Source organism: Oncorhynchus gorbuscha, linkage group LG03 (assembly GCF_021184085.1).
Source record: "Oncorhynchus gorbuscha isolate QuinsamMale2020 ecotype Even-year linkage group LG03, OgorEven_v1.0, whole genome shotgun sequence".
Taxonomy (NCBI): Eukaryota; Metazoa; Chordata; class Actinopteri; order Salmoniformes; family Salmonidae; genus Oncorhynchus; species Oncorhynchus gorbuscha.
In genome coordinates, this window is record NC_060175.1 from 26,250,286 (window position 1) to 26,276,069 (window position 25,784).

At 44.1% G+C, this 25,784-nt stretch overlaps 2 protein-coding genes across 8 annotated transcripts; both read left to right on the forward strand.

Annotated features, from left to right (window-relative positions):
* The first annotated feature begins 1,727 nt into the window (after window positions 1-1,727).
* LOC124029333 (protein polybromo-1-like) lies at window positions 1,728-16,391 on the forward strand. 5 transcript variants are annotated; one of them, XM_046341096.1, is made up of 31 exons: window positions 1,728-1,858; window positions 2,416-2,565; window positions 2,794-2,891; window positions 3,113-3,260; window positions 3,638-3,787; window positions 4,078-4,263; window positions 4,461-4,559; window positions 4,767-4,944; window positions 5,087-5,303; window positions 5,559-5,700; window positions 5,937-6,034; window positions 6,480-6,621; window positions 6,943-7,080; window positions 7,265-7,376; window positions 7,565-7,772; window positions 8,092-8,392; window positions 8,677-8,813; window positions 9,035-9,246; window positions 9,356-9,538; window positions 9,623-9,780; window positions 10,405-10,647; window positions 11,011-11,156; window positions 11,457-11,614; window positions 11,790-11,973; window positions 12,589-12,796; window positions 13,186-13,384; window positions 13,669-13,782; window positions 14,316-14,477; window positions 15,167-15,231; window positions 15,400-15,598; window positions 15,839-16,391. In XM_046341096.1, exons 2-31 carry the CDS (start codon window positions 2,428-2,430, stop codon window positions 16,000-16,002), a joined length of 4,887 nt encoding a protein of 1,628 aa, XP_046197052.1. In that variant the 5' UTR covers window positions 1,728-1,858; window positions 2,416-2,427; the 3' UTR covers window positions 16,003-16,391. The 5 variants fall into 5 exon arrangements, with proteins under 5 accessions (XP_046197052.1, XP_046197058.1, XP_046197059.1 ...); XM_046341102.1 differs by lacking the exon at window positions 14,316-14,477; XM_046341103.1 differs by lacking the exon at window positions 14,316-14,477 and having other exon boundaries at window positions 13,669-13,740.
* Window positions 16,392-16,659: 268 nt separating this feature from the next.
* On the forward strand, window positions 16,660-24,584 carry LOC124029386 (double-stranded RNA-binding protein Staufen homolog 1-like). Of its 3 annotated transcripts, none has more exons than XM_046341107.1 (16): window positions 16,660-16,852; window positions 17,755-18,073; window positions 18,149-18,270; window positions 18,557-18,707; window positions 18,883-19,039; window positions 19,185-19,359; window positions 19,712-19,807; window positions 19,937-20,155; window positions 20,400-20,543; window positions 20,766-20,912; window positions 21,079-21,157; window positions 21,418-21,575; window positions 21,768-21,935; window positions 22,822-22,944; window positions 23,238-23,326; window positions 23,537-24,584. In XM_046341107.1, the coding sequence occupies exons 2-16, from the start codon at window positions 17,884-17,886 to the stop codon at window positions 23,631-23,633; spliced, it is 2,115 nt and encodes a 704-aa protein (XP_046197063.1). In that variant the 5' UTR covers window positions 16,660-16,852; window positions 17,755-17,883; the 3' UTR covers window positions 23,634-24,584. The 3 variants fall into 3 exon arrangements, with proteins under 3 accessions (XP_046197063.1, XP_046197068.1, XP_046197074.1); XM_046341112.1 differs by having other exon boundaries at window positions 18,886-19,039; XM_046341118.1 differs by lacking the exon at window positions 17,755-18,073 and having other exon boundaries at window positions 16,661-16,852.
* The last annotated feature ends 1,200 nt before the right edge of the window (window positions 24,585-25,784 follow it).

Genomic DNA, 25,784 nt, shown 5'->3' on the forward strand with positions numbered 1-25,784 from the left:
CTTCTATCTCAAGGCCATCAGACTGTTAAACAGCCACCACTAACATTGAGTGGCTGCTGCCAACACATTGACACTGACTCAACTCCTGCCACTTTAATAATGGGAATTGATGGGAAATGATGTAAAATATATCACTAGGCACTTTAAACAATGCTACCTAATATAATGTTACATACCCTACATTATTCATCTCATATGCATACGTATATACTGTACTCTATATCATCTACTGCATCCTTATGTAATACATGTATCACTAGCCACTTTAACTATGCTACTTTGTTTACATATTCATCTCATATGTATATACTGTACTCAATACCATCTACTGTGTATCTTGCCTATGCTGCTCTGTACCATCACTCATTCTACCATCACTCATTCATATATCTTTATGTACATATTCTTTATCCCCTTACACCGTGTATAAGACAGTAGTTTTGGAATTGTTAGTTTGATTACTTGTTGGTTATTACTGCATTGTCGGAACTAGAAGCACAAGCATTTCGCTACACTCGCATTAACATCTGCTAACCATGCGTATGTGACAAATAAAATGTGATTTGATTTGATTTAAGTAGTAAGGACAGCCAGAGTCCGAATAGGCTATAGCAGAATATCACCAATCGCTTGGGAAAGATGCAACATCTAGTTCCATAGCCTCATAGTTCGTCTAGCTTTATTCAAATTCCAACAGGCTATGACAACACTTGAAATAGAAAATAGAAAGATTAAGAAAGAAAATCGTTATCATATGGAATAGATTGGATTACAATATGTATACTTTTAATTTAGTGAGAAACATTCTGGTCTTTCTTGGCACGATTAGGCCGTCAACGAAAACGATACTATAGCAGACGGGTTGACCAGTGAAATTATGAATCAGAACTGACAAAAAATGTAATCTACACTATTACCATACATACATATTTGAATATATCCAAGTACAACTACAGCGCACATCAATAGGCGATTGTTGAAATGAAAATGAAAGGAGTGTGGGTGCGCTGTGCATAGGCCTAAGCATGTTCTCAACGTTCAAGGGTATAGTCTAACAAGCATATAAGAGCACCTTGGATATGAATTGTCGGCTACGGTATAAGAAGACAGTTTATGCAAAATCGAAGATGCTCGGGTTGGATAGGATTAGGAAGGCTATAGAATAGTCTACTGCGATAATATACCCGAGGCCAAAAAAACTGAAAGGTGGTTACATTTTCTTATGCATCCAAATACAATTAAAATCTTACCTGAATGCACGGAGCTCAAGGATCCCTTCTCTTCTTCTAAAGCTAACATACCGCATTAGACTTCATGATGATGTTATTATAAGCTATTTGGGCTGGCTATTCACGAGGGGGTGCAATTTCATGACATACAATAGATATACAATAGAAATTGCGTGTGAGATTTAATTTGAGAATTTTAAAACAAAATCATGTTGATTCGGAGAATTCTAGACTAATATTGCATGTCAATTCAATCGAATCTGTATTGAGGTTGTTACCATTCCAGACATTTATCTATGTTATCTGCAAGGCACTTTGTCAACGCAACCAAATTAACTTAGTCCAGTTCTTCAGGACCTCAGACTGGGTATGTATCTATTACATTAAATCAAATATAAACCATTCAGGTGGTTAGGGTTAGGATAATGTTGTAGGTTTGGAATTGGCCCCAGCTCTAGGAAATTAATCTTTGCTATTTCCCACTTGTTCCAAATCAAACGCAGTTGTATATTGTCACTTCCGGCAATCATGGGGAGGCGCCTGACTAGCTAACGTTTCATATGAATTGACTTTAGCTAGATATACAGTACAACACATTATTTTGCTCAGGGAAATATATAACAATTGAGGTAAGCCTGCTTTGCACTTTGCCTTAAATTAGTTTAACAAAGTAGCTAACATTACAACTAGCTTGCTAGTTATTTGATCGAATTTCTGTTTGAGCGTGTAGCGAACATTTTAGGCACTCGCCTTTGTTTGTAGCTAGTTAGCTACATTAGCTAGCTACGCGCTAACGGTCTGCTACCACCGTTGCTCTATATATGTTATGGTTAAGTTAAATGAAGTATCGCTAGATAGCGAAATAAACCAATAGTATACGAAGATCTCCGTGTCCCGCGTTTGAAATACCCAGCTAACAAACTAACGTGAGCATAAACGTATAACTAGCGGCTACATAGCAAGCTAAGTAGTTAGTTCGCTAACAACTTTAAAGGGAACATGGTCATATTTGCGTTGATGTCAGTTAGTCTCAACAAACAATTATTTAAGGTTATAGGGCTCGTCAGTGTGTATAATATATTATACAGTAAGTTGCAGAGTTAACGTTACCTAGCCACCAAGCTGACGCGGTGTGTGTTTTTTTAAAATAAAGGTTAAATAAAAATATAAAAACATGTTTTTTAAGGTACCACCAGTTATGCAAATGAGTTCGAAAAGAAGAAGGGCCACCTCTCCCTCCAGTAGTGTGAGCGGAGGGGACTTTGACGATGCATCCTCCACTCCTGGAAGCGGACGAAAAAGACGAAGAGCCTTTAATGTTCCTACAGTAGACCCTGTGAGTTGATTTTCTTAGTTCTAGCGCTGATGTATGAAATTATTGGGATCAGACCAAACTAACTAACCCCTTAATTAAAGCTTGTTATTCTTAACATCCTTGTTGTTTGACACTTGGGCAGCTTTGTCATGTTTTATTCGTGCAGTGAATCCAAGTATCCCAAACTTGGATTTGTGTACTGTAACCTGCTTTGACACACATTGTTTGACCATGTTTTGTGTAAAACAGATTGCTGTGTGCCATGAGTTGTACAACACTGTCAGGGACCACAAGGATGACCAGGGGAGGCTGCTTTGTGAGCTGTTCATCAGGGTACCAAAGAGAAGGTAATGTACCATTTGACATTAGAGATGGGTGGGTCATTTCATCAGGGCACACGGTAACAAAACATTTGCAACACAGAACTTAACCTGTGTATTTTTTTGGACATGTCCAAGTAATCCCTCCACATTTCAACCCACTTTCTAACATTTGATGCCAAATGACCATATACCTAATGTAGAAGTAACCTGGAGGCTTTTTCTCTATCTGCCTGTCCCTCCTCCAGGAACCTGCCAGACTACTATGAGGTGGTGTCCCAGCCCATAGACATGACCAAGATCCAGCAGAAGCTCAAGTCAGAGGATTACCAAGATGTGGAGCAGCTCACTGCTGATTTCCAGCTTATGTTCAACAATGCCAAGAACTACTATAAGGTGACACACACTATGTTCAGTAGAAACTCTGAGATTAAAATCTATTGAAGGCTTGATTATTTTTTAAATTTTATCTTTAACTAGGCAAGTCGGTTAAGAATGAATTCTTATTTTCAATGACGGCCTAGGAACGGGTTAACTGCCTGTTCAGGGGCAGAACAACAGATTTGTACCTTGTCAGCTCGGGGATATGAACTTGCAACCTTTCGGTTACTAGTCCGACGCTCTAACCACTAGGCTACCCTGCCGCCCCAAATTATGCTGTACGTTGTGCCACTACGCTTTGACTAATAACAAACATGGTTACTCTTTGACTAGTAGGAAAAACATCCTTCAAACACTGCAGGTTAGTCATGGTTTTATCTCTGACTTATCAGGCTGAGAGTGAAGAGTACAAGGCAGCCTGCAGGCTGTGGGAACTCTACGTTCACATCAGGAATGAGTTTGTGCAGCCAGGGGATGGTGATGAAGATGATGACGATGGTGAAGACATGCTGGATAATCCTGCTCTCTCCACTGAAGATGAGGTAAAGCTCAAAGATCATCTGGACAAATCAGTTTTCCCTCTCATGATCTTCGATTTCCTTGCTGCTGTGCATCTATCATAGAATATAAAATAAATCTCGATAGCTCATATCTCGTGTCAGGTCAACCACCTAATACTGTATATTATCACTTTTAATGTGTCTACAACTGCTACTGTCAAGCTAAGTTGAACAATTCTTTATAAGCTCTGTAACACTTGCAACTCAAGTTGCATAGTCAGTGGATGTGCTTGGGATCATAGCTTATTGTTCCTGTATGCTCTGATCTGCAGACTCCACCGAGCTGCCTGAAGGAGGTTTTGGAGCAGCTGTTGGATGCTGTGGTGTCATACACGGACACATCAGGACGGGTCATCAGTGAGCTCTTTCAGAAGCTGCCTTCCAAAATGCACTACCCAGACTACTATGCCGTTATCAAGGAGCCCATTGATCTTAGAGCCATCGCTCAGAGAATACAAGTATCCTATTCACCTCCTGAAGCATTGTGATTTGTGTAGAATTGATTGACATCTAATTGATTTAAGCATATTGATACATAACAAGTTAATATAGGCCTACTTGACATAATTTATTGCGTTGTGTAATTATATAAGATATAACTGTGTAACCTAACCATGACATCTTGTGACTACTACTGATTATTTCTCTTTTTCAGAATGGGTACTACAAAAGTGTCAACGCCATGGCCAAGGATGTTGACCTTCTGGCGAAAAATGCAAAAACATACAATGAACCAGGATCTCAGGTTTTTAAGGTATATTTATCTTATGCTGAATATAATATATATTATGCTGCATTTCTGTATTCTCATATGTTCTGGTGTACAATTGAGCTGAAAGTCTAGTTTCAGTAGAGCTATGTTAAACTCTAGATTTTACTGCATGTCTACAACTTTCCAAATGTACTGTAGATGCTATACATAGCACACTAATCACAATGCTTTCCCTAATTTGATGTTAAGGATGCTAACACCATCAAGAAGGTCTTTATCCAGAGAAAGACTGAGATCGACCATGCTGAGCCCACTAAGACCAGTGTCCGCATCAGGAACCGGAGGTCAGCCCAAGGAGACCGTCTCTCTGCCATCACTCTGGCTCTGCAGTACGGCTCAGAGAGTGACGAGGACGCCCTGCTCTCTGGCGAGTTTGTCTCAACACATACACACACTAACTAGAGTTGAATTGTTTAATCTTTGAGACCAAACCCTCTTCATAGCTTTGTTTCAGTAGGGATAAGTATATGTGACTAATTGTGTGCACTCTTCTGTCTATCGTGTTCCAGGCTCTGTGCATTATGACGAGGGTGAGTCTGAGGCAGAGTGCCTGAGCTCCAGTATGGACATGGGTAACCCAGTGTTCCAGCTATATGAGGCTGTGAGGGGGGTCAGGAACAGCCAGGGACAGCTCCTCTCTGAACCCTTCCTCCAGGTGCCCTCCAGGAAAGAATACCCTGACTACTACCAGCAGATCAAACAGCCCATCGCCCTCCAGCAGATCAGGTAGGATTAGGCTACTACAGTACTTCGTCCTATAGGTACTGTACATGCAGAGTTTTTCGCCATCTAACTAACGTCATTGAATGATGAACTGGAGGAAAAGATCATGTCCACTTGCTGTTTTGCTTCTCCCAAATGTGATATTCTTTTGTGATCAGCAAAACTCTTTGGACCTCCTTTTGGCCCAGCTCCTGTTGCTACTTTGGATATACATAAAACCCATCAGTGAATGATGACCGACCTTGTCCTCTGTCCCAGGGAGAAGATGAAGAACGGGGAGTACCAGAGCGTGGAGCAGATGGACTCTGACCTCACTCTGATGTTAGAGAACTCTAAGCGCTACAACGTGCCCAACTCGGCCATCTTCAAACGGGCCCTGCGGCTGCAGCAGATCCTGCTGGTCAGTAGGGTATTGGACCTTATCTGCCTTTTATACTGTTGATTGTTTAGGAAAGGGCTGAATATAATAAACAGTCATTCAGAGTACACTGGTAGGATTTCTTTCTGTTGGTGAGTTGGGAATGCAACTAGGAATACAAGGCATTGAAATGTAAATTCTGGTAGTGTTTCTGTTTATAAAAGACTGAATGGTGAGTACGCTCTTGTTGACCGTGATATGTAATGAATGTTTTGCAGATGAAGAAGAGGGAGCTGTTGAGGAGAGGCGATGAAGAGGATCAGGACAGCATTCTGTCCTCTGACACAGGAACTGGCAGTGCTACCAAGAAGAAAAGGTAGGACCCCCCCCCACTCCTCCCTCCCTCGCTCTCTCTTTCTTTCATTACCACATCTAGAGAGATGCAATCGTTGACATCTCACACAAAGTCATCCAAATATAGCTTTCATTCTCACTATTTTTTGTTATGTTTATCTACATCTGCTGCCCTCCTGCTTTTAAGTTTACCCTTTGCCAAGGTAATTAGACTCAATTCAAGTTGCCTGCAGGCAGCCCAACTCCATTCTCTTATATCGAGGTGGAGTTGAGTTTTGATAACTGGTCGTGTGATTTGCTAGCAACAACATTGAGTCACCATCAGTTAGTACTATAAGAGTTTTTTTTTAATGTACATTTTTATCTGTACCTATTTTTGTCCTGGATAACTGGCCCTTCCGCGGGGTCCTGAAATTCATACTTTTTATAAAAACATTTATTTAATATAACCACCTCTTGCCATTTAGCCATAAGAAGAATGTGAAGAAGAACCGTATGAAGGCACTGTATGCTGCAGTGACTGAAGCCAGAGAGGCAGGGACCAACCGGAGGCTCTGTGATCTGTTCATGGTGAAGCCCTCCAAGAAGGATTACGCAGACTACTACAAGGTAGGCATGAAGTCAACACCAGGTTTTCACAATCCACTAGTTGGTGGTTTGCTAGGGCTGCTAAGACAAAGATGAAAAGTTTTTTTTCTTTCTCTCTCTTTCCCCCCTAACAGAATATAGTGAGTACTGGACATCCTATTGCATTGGAGAAAAGCCACACATATTAAATCAAAGCAGAATCTTGTTTATTTGAAACATAGATCTTGGTCCAGCAATGGGAAATATTACTTTAAAATTTACATTTTTGATTCCCTAATGTTGGTATCGATACGGATGCTGTAGATTGGCTAATATATTAACCTAACTCCTCCCTTCTACCAGGTGATCCTGGAGCCCATGGATCTTAAGACCATGGAGCATAACATCCGCTCAGAGCGCTATGCCACCGAAGAGGCCCTTATGGACGACATGAGGCTGATGTTCCGCAACGCACGCCACTATAACGAGGAGGGATCTCAGGTAGGACCACTGCCAATCACTCACAGGGCCATGTCACAAAGTGTTCCGTAGGCATAAGATAAAGTAAAACGGTGAGTTATTACCTGAACTTGGCCAATAAGAAACAGAATTTTGTTTTGCTATGCTATGCCCTAATGAACACACACATGGGAGGGAGGATTGATTGACCTGTTTTGCTTTGGAGGTTTATGATGATGCTGACATCCTGGAGAAGATCGTGAAGGACAAGCGGAAGGAGCTAGGAGCTTCTCCTGAGGAGGGCACTGACAACTTGGGATCTCCTAAGCTCAAACTTAGTATGTTTGACTCTTGTCTATGGGTGTTTAACAGCACTTCTGAAATATGTATAAACATTTTTAAAAACGAGAGTAAAGGCTAAATGATGTTCTGATAACATTTACATGGAATTTCTCAAGTATTTTTGTACTTTGTGTATACTTGTCACTTTCACATGCATGTTTTTCGCCATCATCTCTCTCTGTAGGAAAGAGTGGCGCGTCTCCTAAGAAGTCCAATAAATACCTGACCCCGCTGCAGCAGCGCCTCAATGAGCTGTATGATGCTGTGAGGAACTACACAGATGGCAGGGGGCGACGTATCTCCACCATCTTCTTGCGCCTTCCGTCCCGCGCTGAGCTGCCTGACTACTACTCCACCATCAAGAGGCCCATCGACATGGAGCGCCTGCGCAGGTAAGCTACAGGCTAACCTGTGTGTGGCTAGCTAGAGGTGAGGTTGCTGAGAGGTTAGAGAGCTGGGCCAGGAACTTTAAGTTAGCCCTGTTTGAATCTGGTGCAGAGTGAGCCAACAACTGAAGGGTTTCTGGTATCAGTATCCTAGATGTACCATCTTCTGGTGTTGTGCCCTTGAGCAAGGTACTTATCCCCTAAAGTGCGCCCTGTGCTCCAACCTCTGTGTGTGCGTGTCTCTGGGGTTGGGAGCCAATAAAGCAAAAAAGACATCTTTTTCGAAAGAAAATAAATAAAGTCCTATGTTCTTCCTCTTCTCTAGCCACATGGCGGGCGGCCGTTATCAGGACGTGGATGCACTGGTGGAAGACTTTGCCCTGATGTTCAACAACGCCTGTACCTACAACGAGCCAGAGAGCCTGATCTACCGCGACGCTCTGCTTCTCCACCGCGTGCTCCTGGAGACCCGCAGGCTGCAGGAGGGAGTGGAGGAGGGTGGCTCGCCCCCTGCTGTGGGGCCTCTAGTCAGGGAGCTGATCAGGAACCTGTTTATGTCTGTGCTTGGACACCAAGACGAGGAGGGGAGGTGTTACAGCGACTCACTGGCTGAGATCCCTGCCCAGGTAAGCGATAGGAGATCGTCCGTACCCTACCTGGGGTCGTATTCACAGTTTATCAGGGTAGGAGTGCTGATCTAGGATCAGGTGCCCCCTGTCTGTAATCTTATTCAGTGTTATCTAACAAGCAAAACTAAATCCGCACTCAAATGGCCTCCGGTCAGACTCTCTTAGATTTAAACAAAGATGTGTAGCATTTAGAAATTCTTGTGTTTATTGCAATAGCAGTCATTGAGTTTTTAATAAAAAGTTCTGAACGACCATTAAACTAAGTGAACTAACCTCAACAGGACCCAGCCAGCCCAGAGAAGCCTCTGCTCAACTTTGACGTGATCCGGGCCAACGTGGAGCGAGGACGCTACCGCAGGCTGGACGTGTTCCAGGAGCACATGTTTGAGGTGCTGGAGAAGGCCAGGCGCCTGCACAGGTACGTAGTCTGCACATCATTAGAAAGGCCTTTGTCGCTTTGAATTGCTCTCCAACCTTTCTGAGTCTTTGTTTTGAGTTTATGCATCTAATTCTAGATTGCAGCATTGATAGAAAGCTGAAACATGCCACAACTTAAACCAGGAACCAAGTTAAATCTAACTGATCTCTCCGTAAACCCTCAACCTTTGACCCTGCATGCCTTGCCCTGTCCCTTCACAGGACAGACTCTGAGATCTTTGAGGATGCGGTGGAGCTGCAGCAGTTCTTTATAAAGATCAGAGATGAGCTGTGTAAGAACGGTGAGATCCTCCTCTCCCCGGCTCTCAGCTACACCTCTAAACACATGCACAGTGATGTAGAGCAGGAGAAGAGAGAGAAACTACCCAAGGAGATGGAGGAGGACAAACTGAAGAGGGAGGAGGAGAATAAAGGTGTGTGATGGCATGGGGCCGGGTGTGTGTCAGTGCAGGTGATTGTGACTGAGTCTGAGGCCTATATAATGTGCAGTTGATGTATTATCATATTCTATGTGGCTTCCAGAGGAGGGAGAGAAGGCTGAGGACCCAGCTGGGGGAGGTGCAGGGCCAGAGAGGATGTACAGTCAGGACTGCAGCTTTGAAAACAGCACCTACCACGTGGGAGACTGTGTCTACGTGCAGCTGGCCGAGGCCAACCGCAAGCCTCACATCGTCTGCATCGAGCGCCTGTGGGAGGACGAAGCAGGTAACCAACACGACACACACTTTGAGACGCGCACAAACTGCTTTACTGTCAGTAATGTGTTATTCTGTTTTTCCATGTGTGTAGGTGAGAAGTGGCTGTATGGCTGTTGGTTCTACAGGCCCGGTGAGACCTTCCATCTGGCAACACGCAAGTTCCTCCAGCAAGAGGTCTTCAAGAGTGACTACTTCAACAAAGTACTAGTCAGCAAGATACTGGGCAAATGCATGGTCATGTTTGTCAAGGTAAGGTCATGTATCTATCTGAACGGTTCTGATAATACACACACCTGCGACATAGATGTATGTAATTCAATTGAAATGTTATGCTCATCTATTGGATTAGATAACATCATTATTTGAGCTGAATTGTAATGTCATTTGTAATATAAGATGCACTGACTACTAGGGCAGGGAATTGCCAGAGACCTCACGATACAATGTTATCATGATACTTTGGTGCCGATACAATGCGTTTGCGATTTGATACGGTGATTATTTTTTATTGCGATTCAAGGTTCCAAACATATTGCTCGCCATATGTCTGCTGTAGAGTGACGAGAGAGCCAATGGAAAACAAGTTTTGATCAGTCATTGAAACAAGTGCCTAAAACTCCCTATTTTAATGCAGGTACAGCCAACTAGCGCAATATTGTCAAAGAGATACGCTATATCGTCAAAGTTACATATTGGGATATTATATATCGATTTACCCCCCAACCCACATTGCAGTCCTACTGTGCAGAATCACTGATCTACAAATCACCTTGTATTCCAAATAACTTCTCATTATGTGATGAAGATTAGCCACTGCCTTGCTTTAAATTGATCCCCTCCAACACACTGATCATCCGTGTGCTTCCTCTACAGGATTACTTCAAGCTGCAACCTGAGGGAGTCAGACCAGAGGACGTGTACGTCTGTGAGTCCCGTTATTCTGCCAGGAACAAGGCCTTTAAAAAGATCAAGCTGTGGGCCGTGCCAGCCGCCGTGAGGTTTGTCCCTCGGGACGTGCCTTTGCCCGTTGTCCGGGTGGCCTCCATGTATGCCAAACGTGATCAGGAGAAACTGCTGGCCGTGGCTGATAACGGCAGCCGCAGCATCGTCGACAAGGTGAGAGGTCTGAGCACAGGGGGTCTCTTTATTTTAGAGTGAATTGCCGTTGTCCTGCTTATAGGACATGTCCATCACAAATAAGACCACTACAATTACTCCGATGTAATATTAAATAACACTAAACATTAGAATGTATTAAATATTGCTGAGCCAAAGTAAACTGAGACAAGCTGTACTGGTTAAGCTTCCACCATAGTTGCTGGAGCTGTGCTGTAAAGGACAATGGGAAAGGAAAATATCAGTCGGCACAGTACACTTAGTGTAAAAGGTGTTAGAGGGGTAAAGCTGAATATTGTTGTTGTGGCGCCAACACTATATCAGTGTTACTGAGTGTGTGCTCTCCTACTGTGTGATGTGTAGGAGCGTGAGGATGTGCCAGTGGAGATGACTGGAGGGGAGCCAGGCTGTCCGTACTATGACCAGCTTCACTACAACAACATGTGGCTGAAGGTGGGAGACTGTGTCTACATCCAGTCACATGAGCTCATTAAACCACGCATCGGCAGGTATGTCAATCAAACCTAGTATTTCTCTTCATATGTTTTGTGTGTGTGTGAGAGGCTCTTTAGTCAAATCCTTGCATCCTCTCGCCGCCTCCTCAAAATGTATTGAAGAACAAGGTCCGAGGGGAGGCACCTTGGACCTACTTCTCCCATACAGTTGAGAAGGCGGCAAGGGAGCTGGGATGTGAAGTCCCAGAAATATATAATTGAGTCAGCTTTGTGTTTTCAATATGAAAATGTGGTTTAGGTCTGTGAATGTGACAATTAGGAAGCTAACAGTTTTAATTGATTGGGCTGTAACAGGATAGAGAAGCTGTGGGTGCGTGACGGAGCAGCTTTCTTCTTCGGGCCCATCTTCATCCACCCAGAGGAGACTGAACACGAGCCCACCAGAATGTTTTACAGGAGAGAGGTGTTTCTCAGCAACCTGGAAGAGACATGTCCCATGACCTGCGTCATAGGTACCGCACCACTTTACAAGTCACTACACTCAACATGCAAATACTCAATCTACACATTATTGCTGTTTACATTATCTAACCTTTGCCAGACTAGTCTCTGAAAACCGTTTCTGACATATAGCACCCCCTGGAGTGGTCCTGTAATTAACCATCACGCTCTCCCTCCCTCCTGCAGGTAAATGTGTGGTGTCGTCCTTTAAGGACTACCTGTCGTGTCGGCCCACTGAGGTGTCTGAGGAGGATGTGTTGCTGTGCGAGAGCCGCTACATCGAGAGTGAGAAGCAAATGAAGAAGTTTAAAGGCCTGAAGCGCTTCTCCCTCCACGCTAAGGTGGTGGACGACGAGATCTACTACTTCAGGTGGGAGCCACTCACATACTGAACATTTTAAAGGGGCAATCAGCAGTTGCTACATCCATTTAGGAAATATGCATGAATCATATGTACCCATTGATTCTTGAAGATTATAACTTATGAGCTTATTTCAAATGTCGTACCCCATCAGAACCCAAAATATAAGCTTTTTGTTTTTTACTCCTGTTTTTTACTGTAAACAATGTATAGCCTCAACATGGTTAAACTATCATTTTAATAACATGGGTGGTCCGTCCTTGCATCCATAGCTTTGTCTATAAATTTGAGTGATTATATTTCTCCAGCCGCATCTGTCAGATTTTTACAGAAACAGTGGTTGGGAGGACGCTTTGTTATAGTTTCAACTGCTGATTGGGCCTTTAACATAGAACAGGTAAAAGCCCTATTCCGTTTATTCCAATTTCCCCCTTAAGTGTGCACTGAACTAATTCACTCCCCCTCGTGGATTGGACTGGTGTACACCCAGGCTAAGAGAGCTGCTTTGCTCTCTTCAGGGAGAACAAGGGAAGAGAATCTAACTGCAGATTTTATTCGCTTGATAGCATATGAGTTTATTGTCTTGCTGGTATCAACCCTCTTCTCTGATTGGTTCATATCCAGGAAGTTGATAGTGCCCCAGAAGGAGCCGTCTCCTCTGCTGAATAAGAAGATTGAAGAGTTGGAGATGAAGCTGGCAGACATGAATGAGGGGGATGAGGATCTGGATGACCTGGAGGATGAGGACGAGGCTCCAGAGACTCCCTCCATGCCCATCATGCAGACCCCTCTGGCAAGCGATTTGGACATCATGCCTTACACCCCTCCTCAGGTCTTACATCCACGCACCCACACCCTTTGCCCAAATGCTGTACCCTTCTGCCCACACACAACCCACCTCAACAGATTTACCCTTCCACCTCCATGCATACACCCACCTTTGTCCCAACAAGTCTCTTACCTCCAATCAAACACACACCCAACCCCACATAACCCCTCCATTCAGCCGCTCATGCATCACACAGCCCTACCCATGATTTTACACCCATTACCATCATTCCCCCTAGATCTTAAAGCTCTTCACACACACCTACAAAACCAATGTGTACATCACTACCTAGGGCCTCTCAATCTATCTCTTTATGGAATTGAGTTTGAATGAATTAAAAACTGTATGTGTTACTGTTGATTGACCCGTCTACCCCCTGTTTCCCTTCACAGTCCACGCCCAAGGTAAAGGGTGTGTCTAAGAAGGATGGAGCCAAGAGGAAGATGAACATGAGCGGCTACATCCTGTTCAGCAGTGAGATGCGTTCAGTCATCAAGACCCGCCACCCTGATTTCTCCTTTGGGGAGCTCAGTCGTCTGGTGGGAACCGAGTGGAGGAACCTGGAAGCTCCCAAGAAAGTAGAGTATGAAGGTAGGAAGGCCAGGGAAGAATACTAGTACTGAGGTGCCTATACAGTCTTTTAGCTACACCAGTAGATTCATGCACCGGTTGAGATCTGCAATCGGTATGTACCAGCCAGGTGACAATGTCATTATTTAAAGGGACATTATTACACTCCATAATCTGTTTTCAGGTCACGAAAGTAGTCCAAATCCCATGCCAAACATTTGACAAACTTTGATTTTGGACTGTAATGTCCCTTCAATGTTAGCGTTATGAATCTATCGAAGCATGCATGTTACTGTTTGTTCCAGAGCGGGCAGCCAGGGTGGTGGAGCAGCAGGAGAGGGAGAGGGCAGCCCAGCAGCAAGCTTCCCCTAGAGCAGGTACCCCAGTAGGGGCCATGATGGGAATGACGCCTGGTCCAGGTAACCCCTAACTCGCAGAGACAGGCAGTGAAACACAAATACACCACTAGCCCTTAAGCACACAGGTGTGCATACATTTCTATAGAATAGGGGCTAGGGGTTGATTTGTGATTCAGGGAGACAGCACGATCGCTTGGGACTTAGCTGGACTGCTAAAATGATTCAACCTTTACTCAACTTTTTCTCCTATCTGAAAATTGTCCAGTGCCTTTCAACTGCATCCTCATTATAGGCTGCGGTTGTTTTTGTTTGTTGCTACTAATTTAAATGTATAGTATTCCATCAGTTTATTTGTTTTGCATCAAATGCATGATCCAAATCAACTGCATGAACAAGAAGAGTATTTGTTTTATTTAACCTTTTATTTCATTCCATCAGCATGTAGATATACAGTAACACCATGCTTGTTTTGCCTACTAACTGGTGGATTTTTTTTGTTTTCTTATCATTCATTAATATGTGTAGTGCATGTCAGTTGCATGTCACTTATGCATGGATATGTTGTCCGTTCCCTGCCTCCCCCTCCTCCTAAGGCATGATGGGAGCTTATGGCCCCCCCTACGGTATGCCCATGCAGGGCCCCTATGAGGGCTTGCTGGGTATGGGCCCAATGCCACCTCACCATATGGGCTCGATGCCCCCCCAACACTTCCAGCCAGGTATGCTTGGGTACCACCCTGGCATGCCCCACCCGGGTAAGGACCCCCAACCAGCCACCGTCCACTCCAGGCCAAGGCCACACCTGTCCTGGTCAGTCAGTAGCTCCCAGTCAGTCGTGTCTGTCTCTCCTGCTGGAGGGGCTTACCTGGTCTACAGGCAGGCTGTGCTGTGGTGGCCCACTGACCACTCAGGCTGCCAAACATCTCTGTCTGCTGGGAGATAAAGTGCACTCCAAAGTTGGTGAGCTGCAGGCAGCAGAACAAAACACATTGAAAGTAAAGAAGGTAGTGTGTAGAGTAGAGGTACTTGCTTGACTGCCTGGCAGACAGACAGTTTGAAAATGAAGATGCTCTGCATCGTAGCTATATCGTGTGCAACTGACTACCTTTTCAGTCTGTCTGTCCGTCAAGCACTACAGGGGTCCACCGTCATTTACTTCTCTACACATCTACTCTCATATCTAATTTCTCTCAAACATCAGAATCCATGCTCTCCTCAATTAACACATGAACAAACATGTAATGCCTGTGGAGAAATGACTACAGCTAACCCTTTATCTCACCAGTTTCTGTAAAGATCACACACGTTTATTTTCCAGCATGCATTCTATGCACATCCACCATGTTATATAGCCTGCACTATGAATGTATCATGCAACAACTATTACCCTCATACAACAGTGCTTGCCGTCTTGTCACGATTTTGTGGGAACTCGTTGTGATAGGTATGATGGGTCCTGGTATGAATGGCATGCAAGGAAGTCCCGGAGGCCACCACTACATGCAACAGGTAAAAGTCGAACTTACAATGACCAATGAGCTACTGCACTGATACTTTCTATCATCTGGAACTATTTGCATGTTGTGTAAGATTCCTGATTGGATTTCCATTAGTTCCATATGTTATATTGTATCCAAATGCAGTGGGAAAGTTATTATTTTCCTGTATCTCCCTCAGCCTGGGATGCAGGCCCCTCCACCATACCCAGGCATGGGCCAGCTCGGGCAACCCTCCCACCTCCAGCCCACGACCCCCATCTTTGTGGCTCCACCGCCCAAGACCCAGAGGGTGCTCCACTCTGAGGCCTACCTCAAGTACATTGAGGGCCTGAACGCAGAGAACAACACTGTCAGCAAGTGGGACCAATCTCTCAAAGGTATATTTCTACTCACAAATTTGCTGTTCTTCTGTACTGCGTTTGCCTTTCTTTCCAAGCACCTGTCCTACAGCATACTGAATGAACTACAACAATTTCCTTCACTGTACTACCATGTTTTCTAACATGCTCTTGAATAGTTGTCCTCTTAGGTGTCATTTATTGTTGCATTTTTTTGGACTGTTCAGTTTTTGGGTTTGTGGTATGACTTGTGATGGGTAAAGTGTCACATTTCCATAGCACGTAGGAGAGATGTCCACCTGTCCAAAGAGCAGGAGAGCAGACTCCCTTCCCATTGGTTGAAGAGCAAGGGAGCCCACACGACGATGGCAGACGCACTGTGGCGCCTGCGGGACCTGATGCTTCGAGACTCACTGAACATACGTCAGGCGTACAACTTGTAGAAACCTCTAACAGCTGTATGTGTTCCTGGCTGACTACATTGCAGACACCTGCCAGATCTCCAAAATACTTGGATAGGTGTTTAACATATTAGCTAACCACATATCGCACACGACCATTGGTTGATTCAATGCAAATGTCTGCAATGTAGTTAACCTGGTACACGACCACTGTCACTGCTCACTGTCCTCGTCGTAGAATGGACACAGGAAGAAGAATTAGGTGATAGAGAAGCAATATTTTATAGTGAATCAATCATGGATTTTTATATTTTTTTTTAGAGCAGAATAAGCTTAGGTTTGTAATTTCTTTATTTTGTATCATGTTTGTGAAGATTTATCAATGTAAGTTAATGTTCTTAGTCACTGACAAAATAAATTTGCTGAGAACATTTATGGTTGTTTCATTTGTGTTGTCTTTTCTGAGTCACCCATGCACCACAAGGTTTATAACGGGAGATATCCCGCATAAAATTCAGGGCTAGGTGTGGCCACTCATGTAGTCTTCAAAGGGTTTCTGAGCCTTTATTGGAGCTATGGGTGTGCTTGTCTGTGGCTAACAGACATGTCTATACTATGAAATTTCTAATGTTCATTCATTAGCTACAAAATAATCCACTTTCCAGGCAGACATCCTCCTAGCTGAACGATGTCATTTCCCGGAAGAGACAGCCAAGATTGGGCCATTCTCTTTAGTGTTTGCCTTGTCTGCCTTTCCCCCCACCTCTTCACTAAACATTTTGATCCCAAATCACACGGAAACCCTACACAACTGGCGCAAAAACAAACCAATACAACACTTAAGCAACGTATCCAAATGGAATAACTAAGAACTGAACAGAAAGATAACGAGGTGAGGTTTATTAGACGAGTCATAGACGCTAGCTAAATGCTAGACATGATTTGCTGCAGGAGTTACCTAACGTTAGATGGCTAAGCTTGCGGCGTCGGATCGTTCATTTAAGCTCAGTGCTTCAGATGTTGCTATGCCGGATGCAAACGTGTCATTGCAAATTATAACTATACTGTAGTGTTTTCAAAGCACATTTAAAATTCAAATACAAACGCCATGAGTGTGAAATGTATTGACGTCGCCTCGATAATTGGATAACTTAGCTAACTTCCATATCTAGCTTAATATTAGGCTAGGTTCGATAGCTATCTGCCGGTACTTATAACAAGAGTGCAACCACCTGCATTTGTCTAGTCAACTAGAATTAATCAATGACCGTTTTGTAAAAAATACATTATAGTATTTGGGTACTAACGTTAGTAGGTAAGTTGTGATTTGAAACGAAGTTAGCCAGCTTGCTGTTAGCTAAGTTGTAGCTAGCGGAACACGCCTCACAAAGAACCTTCAAACGGCAGTTTCCAACTGGAATTCCAAACTTGGTGTTCTCTCACAAGTTTGGTATTAAGTTATACTGACTGTTAGCCATATTGCAGGGAAATAATTGACGTTTGAATGTTCTCTGTATTGGATGTATTGCAATCCATTCATGTTGTATGTCTTAATGCAAAATCACAGCACCCTTATAACCATTTCATGCATGAGTGGTGTCAGGTGTTGCAACGTATTAATTGCTCTGTCTTGTCACTGCTGGCCTGGATCAACAAAGGCCCCTGAAGGCCAAGTTGTGCAAGGCACTGACAGTGGGCTTTGTTGTAGTGATGCGAATGTGGCATCTCAAAATGCAGTTAACAAGCTACCCCAAAACAAACACTATACCATTCTCTTTGTTACCCTCTTTTCAGGGAGAGCTTTGCAGTCACTCCTCTCAAAATCCAATAAACCCTAAACGTCTATCGCTGCTGCACTGAAAAGCACCCACCTCAACTCAACCTCAGCTAACCGCCTGACTCACCTAAACCCAACCAGCCAGTATGTTCCAGTGTCCGGGTAACTCTATGTCCAGCGCTGCTGCCAGCCCCATGCAGCAGCTGTCTCAGCCCCAGCCAGGGTACAGCATCCCCTGTGCCTCGAGTCCCCTGCCCTCTGAGAGCGCCAGTCACCCTCTCCGGAGCTCAGCCCTGCCCTTGGGCTCAGCCACTCCCTTCAGCCCCACCTCCACAGGTGTGTGAGTGTGTGTCAAAGCTGTCTGTGTGTCTCTCTCAATGGGCTTATCTGTTTTTGTTTGTTTGTTTTTAGTATCTAACATGGCAAACCCTAAAGAGAAGACCCCCATGTGTCTGGTGAATGAGTTAGCCCGTTTCAATAAGATCCAGCCTGAGTATAAGCTGCTCTGTGAGCAAGGACCAGCTCACTCCAAGGTAACTCAACAACCCAGCCACTGGTACTCACTAGCAAACTTAGGTTGTGTTTATAAGGATACACTCACTGTAGCAAAAGGTTTTGCAACTGAAAATAAAAACAAATGTTTCTTGTTGAACAAGTTCAGATAGTGCCATACCATTTCTGGCCTTTTGTGACAACTGAACACAAGCCTGGAAAGATCAGTCATCAGTGTGCTTTTTATGTCTACCTTCCTGCTCTTTAATACTTATAACAGAGATTTATCCCTATCTACTTCTCTCTTCTGTTTCCTTACTCTCCCAGATCTTCTCAGTGAGGTTATCGCTAGGGGATCAGCACTGGGAGGCAGAGGGGACCAGCATAAAGAAGGCCCAGCACTCTGCAGCTGCCACAGCCTTGGCCCAGACTACAATGCCCAAACCTAGCATGAGGAACAATACCCGCAACAACACAGGTCATCACGTTGCACAGTGTCATGATAGGGAAACATTGATAGTCAGTGGCATTAAGTAGTCTACATTAAATAGGGTTTGAGTTTGATCACTAAGTGTATTAAAGTTTTGGTGCCTATTGTTCTTTAATGTTTTCTGGTTGTGTTTTCGGTTTCATCTGTGTGTGTACTACCACAGTAGACTGCATGACGCAAACGGTGGAGCTGAATTCCCTCTGTATGAAGTTAGGGATGAAGCCTATGTACAAGCCCATAGACCCTTACCCTGGGATGAGACCACCCAGCTTCAACTACAACATCAGGGCACCGGGGCCTTACCAACGCTCCATGCAACAGTACGTCCATTTGTTTTTCTGGGGGGGTATTCATTGTAAAACTTCAATTAATACCCCAGGCGTTTATTGGAGGCCAGCATGATTAGCTAAGTCAGTCAGTAAAAGCTATACCTGAGCGTCTCCTGTCTTCTCTGTGTGTGGTCAGGTACTACTACCCGTTTCCCCCAGTGGGGCCTGTGCTGTACCACATGGAGCTGAACATCGGGGGCCAGCAGTTCCACGGGAAGGGGCGTACGCGGCAGCTCGCCAAACACGACGCCGCCTCCAAGGCCCTGAAGACTCTGCAGAAGGAGCCCATACTGCTGCAGCAGCTGCCTGAGGTCAGAACTGCCTGGGGTCAGAACTGCCTGGGGTCAGAACTGCCTGGGGTCAGAACTGGGGAGAAAACACTAGGGTTGGAACAGTCCCTGCTTATTCCTTTCTGTTTCTGGGAATACTCCAACTGGAATTCCTGGAAAAAGTTGGATGAAAGTTTGGGAACATTTCTGGTATTTTGCCCAAAGGGCAACACCAGTTACATGGATCACTACACCGGTGTGCTTCACAACGTGAAGGGCACATATTTGACTCAATTCTGAAACACAGAGAAATTCCGCTGCATCTTACAGCCACTCTGCTGCAACATACACAGCTGTCAGATAGAATGTTTTGACACAAACTATTTCATTTCAGATGAATGGAGAAGACACTGAAGAGAACCTCAACAAATCGGAAATCAGCCAGGTGTTTGAGATCGCACTGAAGAGGAACATGCCTGTCAACTTTGAGGTAGGCTTTGGTCCTGCATTTGCTCAACTAACAGTCCAGTTATATAGTGGAACTAATTATGTTCTCTCCCCTGAGGATATACCTTTCCAAGTCTTTTTCTAATTGTCTTTCCCTTACATCTTCCCAAAGGTTCTGAAGGAGGCAGGTCCTCCCCACATGAAGAGCTTCATGGTGCGTGTGGCGGTGGGGGAGTTCTGTGGTGAGGGCGAGGGCAAGAGTAAGAAGATCGCTAAGAAGCTGGCAGCTACAGCCGTGCTGGAGGAACTGAGGAGACTGCCCCAGCTGATCCCCTGCGTGGAAAAGATGCAGCCAGCACGCATCAAGAAGAAGACCAAGTCCATCATTAAGGTGAGAGGACCAGGGGGATGAGGTCAGGGAGAACAGAGGGCTGATGGGAAATTTGCTTTCTAGCTGGCAGTGAATACAAGTACTGTACATCATAAAAAAGAACAAGGGCTTCTAAGAAAGCCATTGTTAATTCTTAAAGGGCAACAGAAGGGAGAGGACGGGTAATGGGGAAAACTTTTGCATGGTTGGATTTTTTTTTATAGGAATGTTTGATCTTGTGCTTGTTCTCTCCGTCCCCCTCCAGCTGCAGACCAGTCCAGAATATGGCCAGGGCATGAACCCCATCAGCAGACTGGCTCAGATCCAGCAGGCTAAGAAAGAGAAGGAACCAGAGTACAACATGCTGACAGAGAGGGGGCTGCCCAGACGCAGGGAGTTTGTTATGCAGGTGAGACAGGAGGCCCTGGAACATAGCCTACCACTACCTGCTCTTGGCCTGGGGCACTTGTGTAGGTCTGAGGGGATTGGACAAGTGTGAGCAATATAACACCTAGCCTATCAGAGGGCAATGTGGAGCTTGCGCCATAGTGTGTATGCCTATCTAGGCTAGTTCTCTCATCTCACTAGTGTCTATGGTTCTCTCATTCTGACCCATGGTTGTGGTCACCAGGTGACGGTGTGTGGTCAGTGTGCGGAGGGCTTGGGCCCCAGTAAGAAGGTAGCAAAGAAGAACGCAGCAGAGAAGATGCTGGAGCTTCTAGGTTTCAAAGTGCCTCAGCCGCAGCCCCACAAACCTGCGCTCAAAACGGACGAAAAGGTATAGTATGTCCCCAAGAGCCACAGGAGGCATCCCATCCAGACCACTGGTTTAGTTAGACTCCACTCATGTGCTTATCTATCAGGTAGTTCATAGCAAAGATAGTTTGTATTGACTTGAATGATCATTGAGCCGTGTATTCTTTTTGTTGATCATGTGACCCAAGGTTCCACTGAAGAAAAATGGAGATGGGAGGAAAGTGACCTTCTTTGAGCCAGGCTCTGTGGAAGAGAGCCAGTCGCTGGGTGAGTGGTTCAGGCGTAGGGTTGAAACTACATATATTTTGATATGTACTGTTTTATGCAGTACACTTTGTTTGAATTTGGTATGAGACATTTTACTTACTCGACTTAAACCCTTTTGGGGACCAGAGGTAATCCACAAACTTATTTTGGGAAAGTGGGAGTGGGATACTTTTACATTACATGGGTGTTTCATTCCGTGTTCTCCTTCCTTCCTGTTTTACATGATTATGTCTCTGGCGACTCCCCCCATCATCTCTCAGGTTCCAAGGAGGAGGACTACCGCCTGCCCTTCCTCAGCCACCAGCAGCTCCCAGCAGGCATTCTGCTCATGGTGCCTGAGGTGGCCCAGGCTGTAGGGGCCAGCCCTAGCCAGGGGCACCAGAACAAGGACTACGGTCCCCGGGCCAACCCTGCCAAGGTGTGTCCCTTTGTTTTAGTGGAATTAGCCATGGTATTATTTTAGCTCTGCTATCTTTAACCTCACAGTTTGTATGTTTATTTTAGTCCTGTGATGTTCTCTTTTACTACTTCAATATTTTGTTGTAAAGGTGTCTTTGATTAGCAAGATGAGCACTATGCAAATACACAGTATTGTTATTATTATATTAAGGCCACCTTGACAGCCATCATCGCCAATGAGCTGCTGTACGCTGGTGCCTCCCTGACCGCCGAGACCATTCTGAAGAGCCAGAACAGTGTGGGTCATCTAGTACCCCATGGACCCCTGACCAGACCCTCTGAACTGCTCAGCTACTTGGCCAATGTACAGGGACTGCAGGTACACACATACACACACACACACAAACACCTACCCCATGGACCCCTGACCAGACCCTCTGAACTGCTCAGCTACCTGGCCAATGTACAGGGACTGCAGGTACACACATACACACACACACACAAACACCTACCCCATGGACCCCTGACCAGACCCTCTGAACTGCTCAGCTACCTGGCCAATGTACAGGGACTGCAGGTACACACATACACACACACACACAAACACCTACCCCATGGGTTCCTGACCAGAACCTCCGAACTGCTCAACTACCTGGCCAATGTACAGGGACTGCAGGTACACACATACACACACACACACACACACACACACACAAACACCTACCCCATGGGTTCCTGACCAGACCCTCCGAACTGCTCAACTACCTGGCCTAATGTACAGGGACTACAGGTAGTCATAGACACAATGATGTGTGTGCACACAAACAAATACACACACACACACACACAATTACATTTTTTATTAATGCAGTGGTATTCAAACTTTTTCAGTGGGGACTTCATTTTTTTCCGCCAGAATATCTGGGGACATAATATTTTCTCCCACAAATTTCTGTCTACTCCAACCCACCCCAGCTATAAAATCAGTAAATTCATCCATTTTTACATCAACAAATAACCTTCAATTCATTACATTTTCATCTGTTTTCCAAATGATAAGAAACTGATAAATATATTATTACATTGTAATAAATTATCTTTCAAAAATTTTTGCATTTTGTCCCATACAATCTCTACCTTTTTGTTGTTGTTGGGCGACCCCACTGCAGTTCCTGGGGTCACAACCCCAATTTTGAAACAACTGTATTAATGTTTTGTGGAGTGTTAATGTTAGTATTTAATATCCTCTGTTGCTTTTCTTGCAGGTGGAATACAAAGACTTCCCCAAAAACAACAAGAATGAATTTGTATCGCTAATCAACTGCTCCTCCCAGCCCCCCCTCATCAGCCACGGCATTGGCAAGGACGTGGAGTCCTGTCACGACATGGTTAGACTCGCACACAACCACACTGAAGGAGCGTTAGTGTTTAGACCAGGATCTTGTTCATTAGGGCACACTGTAGGAAAAAAAAGCTGGTCTCCCAAGAGGCGTAGCGGTCTAAGGCACTGCATTGCTAAAAAAATAAGTATATTGGACATGTTCACAAAGTTCCTCCCTGTTACACATGTCCCCCCTGAACACGACCCTGATGCTCTAAATCAGACATATACAGGTACAAGCAATAGGGAAATTATGTTCTAGGCTACATCAAATATTCCACATCCTCCCTCTGTCTACAGGCTGCCTTGAATATCCTGAAGATTCTGTCAGAGCTGGACCAGCACCAGCAGCAGACCAATGACAGGGCAGGGAACGCACCACTCTCTGGGTAAGACCATGCATCTAATAGGTCAGATGAGGACCAATAAGAGAACACTATTATTGAGGTTGAATAATAATAATATTTTAATATATTTGTCTTATTTTCTAGGGTTGCAAAACTCCAAAAGCTATTCAGAAATCCTAGTTTCTCTTCAACCTGGGAACTAGGTCCGTATGACTTAGTAACACTTGTCTGTCTTGTGTTGGGTTTCTGTAGGTGTGGTAAACAGGACATGGAGGGCAGTGACTCTCTCCTCATCAAACAGGCTAACTCAAGCACCTTGGGACAACAGACTCTGGATGGCACTGTCTAGACAGACGCACACCATTGGTTGTTTGAAAGAAGCACTAAAAGAAAACTAACACTGTTCTGATAGGCTGTTTTAGATTTCTACAGGAAGCTAAGGGCAACCATCACTAGTGTTCATATTGTATGAAATGTTCAGTTAAACAAGATTGATAGAAGAAAAATTAGATTTATTTCCTCCTCCTTGATTTTGTTTAATTGGGCACATTATTCATTATTTTTTGTTGCTTTATAGAAACAAATTTGCTGCATCATAGCCAATATATATATATGTTGAGATAAGATGGAATAATGTTAATATGATAACTGTGAAAATCAGCTTTTGAGAAGAAGTGTTTTGTCTATTTTTCCCTTTTTTTCTGTTAATGAGATCTTTCTCTTATTTTTAAATGTTGTTTAAGTCTTCATTGACCCTGGAATTATTGGAGGGTTGTTAACAGACCTGGGTTAAAAAACAAATGAAATCTTTCAAATACGTGGAGAGTTTGCTTTATGAGTGCCAGATGGGCGGAGTTTGCCGTTTTGCTTCTGAGCGTGCCTGGGGAAATGAAATAATCAAACCCAGCTAAAGTATTTGAAATGATTTAAAATAGCTTTTTAACCCAGGTCTGATTGTTACAATAGTGTTTACTTGTGAAGTATGGGACCCCATAGAAGGATAGGATGCAGCTAGCGAACCACTTGATTTTCCTAGAGTGCTTTATAACAACAACCACCGCAAGTGAACAGCGTTTATCTACATTACCATGTAGGGCTGCGAAGGTTTTGTGACTAAGTATAGCGTGTGTGATGTCCTGTGATTTTGTCTGTCCCCACTGTCAGAGGTGTCGGGGCAGTATAAGTCTGTGTTGCATACGGTCCTAGCACGATATCCCCCCTCTCTCCCCTTGTTGTCAAACCACCTCTCTGCTCCCCATGAAATGTAAGTAAAACTTATGCTATCACGCACAAAACAAAACCATCAGAGTTGTTGTATATTTGTTCTTACTGTATGTGCCCTCATGTTCCAAGACAAAATGGTAGATGAAAGGTAGATACATTTGGGGGTACGTTTTGGACTGGACGTGTAGTGCAAGCCTAAACTAGTCTCTCAACAGGCGTGTTTCTGCCAAAGAGAGTCTAGCCCTACACAGATGTGATATCAATGAGTGAACAACCAACCAGTTACACAGTGGCTTTACTTTGACAACAGTGGATGTTTTTACCACATATCAACACAGTTTAGTATAATAAGTCAAACAAATGGCTGACACATTATTGACTTGTCAGAAACACATGGTACAACCACCCTGTCCTGCAAGACTTAATTTCTCGCCAATGACTATTACTGGCATTCCATCACATGCAATCAGGACCACTTCTGGTGCTGTGTCACACACAAACATTTCACACTATCTTGCCAAACTGAACCTTACTGTGCTAGCTCAGGTTTTTTGTTTTACATTGTCCTCTCAATCGTAGTTCCAGCACAACTTGGGTTTCTTAAAGCGAGCTGAACAGGACCTAGGGTGCCAGCCTGCCTTTAAACCAGCTTGGTAATAAGTGTAACAAAGGCAGGCTGACCTTAGACTGGAAAAAATTAAGCCGTAAGAGTAGTACAGTTGGGATTAGTCATTGGTCATTTTATTTCCCCATATAGTTTTTTTTATCCATTCAGACCTGGTTTCCCTGACAGATTAATCCTACTGGAATAAAAAAAACATGGTCAATTTATCATTATAGTCTAAGACTAGGCTTATGTGTCTGGAAAATCCACCCATAGATTTTATCTGTAGAGACTAAATCTACAGGGAGAGTTAGTTAGCTGCGACCAGGGTAGGTTCTCCATTGGTCAGCTCCACTTGCTCTCAATGAAAGGCTGTGTGCACTTGTCTGACCCCATGAACTGATATGTTACCACGGAGGACTCCCACGGCAACAGCCTGCAGGAAAAGGAAGAAGGGTGCAGTTACACAGGTTAAACCTGGCTGTATCGTACAAACACTATCTTGTTTCACCCATATATATATATATCTCTCTATATATATCTATATATATATCTCTATATATATCTATATATATATCTCTATATATATATATCTCTATATATATCTATATATATATCTCTATATATATATATCTCTATATATATATCTCTATATATATATATCTATATATA

Bases quoted from the DNA above. Each gene is read 5' to 3' on its own strand.
- LOC124029386 (XM_046341107.1), top strand. From the start codon at position 17,884: ATGTTCCAGTGTCCGGGTAACTCTATGTCCAGCGCTGCTGCCAGCCCC. The intron at 19,360-19,711 runs GTCAGAACTGCC...ATTTCATTTCAG, and splicing joins TGCTGCAGCAGCTGCCTGAG to ATGAATGGAGAAGACACTGA. The intron at 21,576-21,767 runs GTGTGTCCCTTT...TATTATATTAAG, and splicing joins CCCGGGCCAACCCTGCCAAG to GCCACCTTGACAGCCATCAT.
- LOC124029333 (XM_046341096.1), top strand. From the start codon at position 2,428: ATGCAAATGAGTTCGAAAAGAAGAAGGGCCACCTCTCCCTCCAGTAGT. The intron at 5,701-5,936 runs GTCAGTAGGGTA...AATGTTTTGCAG, and splicing joins GGCTGCAGCAGATCCTGCTG to ATGAAGAAGAGGGAGCTGTT. The intron at 6,622-6,942 runs GTAGGCATGAAG...CCCTTCTACCAG, and splicing joins ATTACGCAGACTACTACAAG to GTGATCCTGGAGCCCATGGA.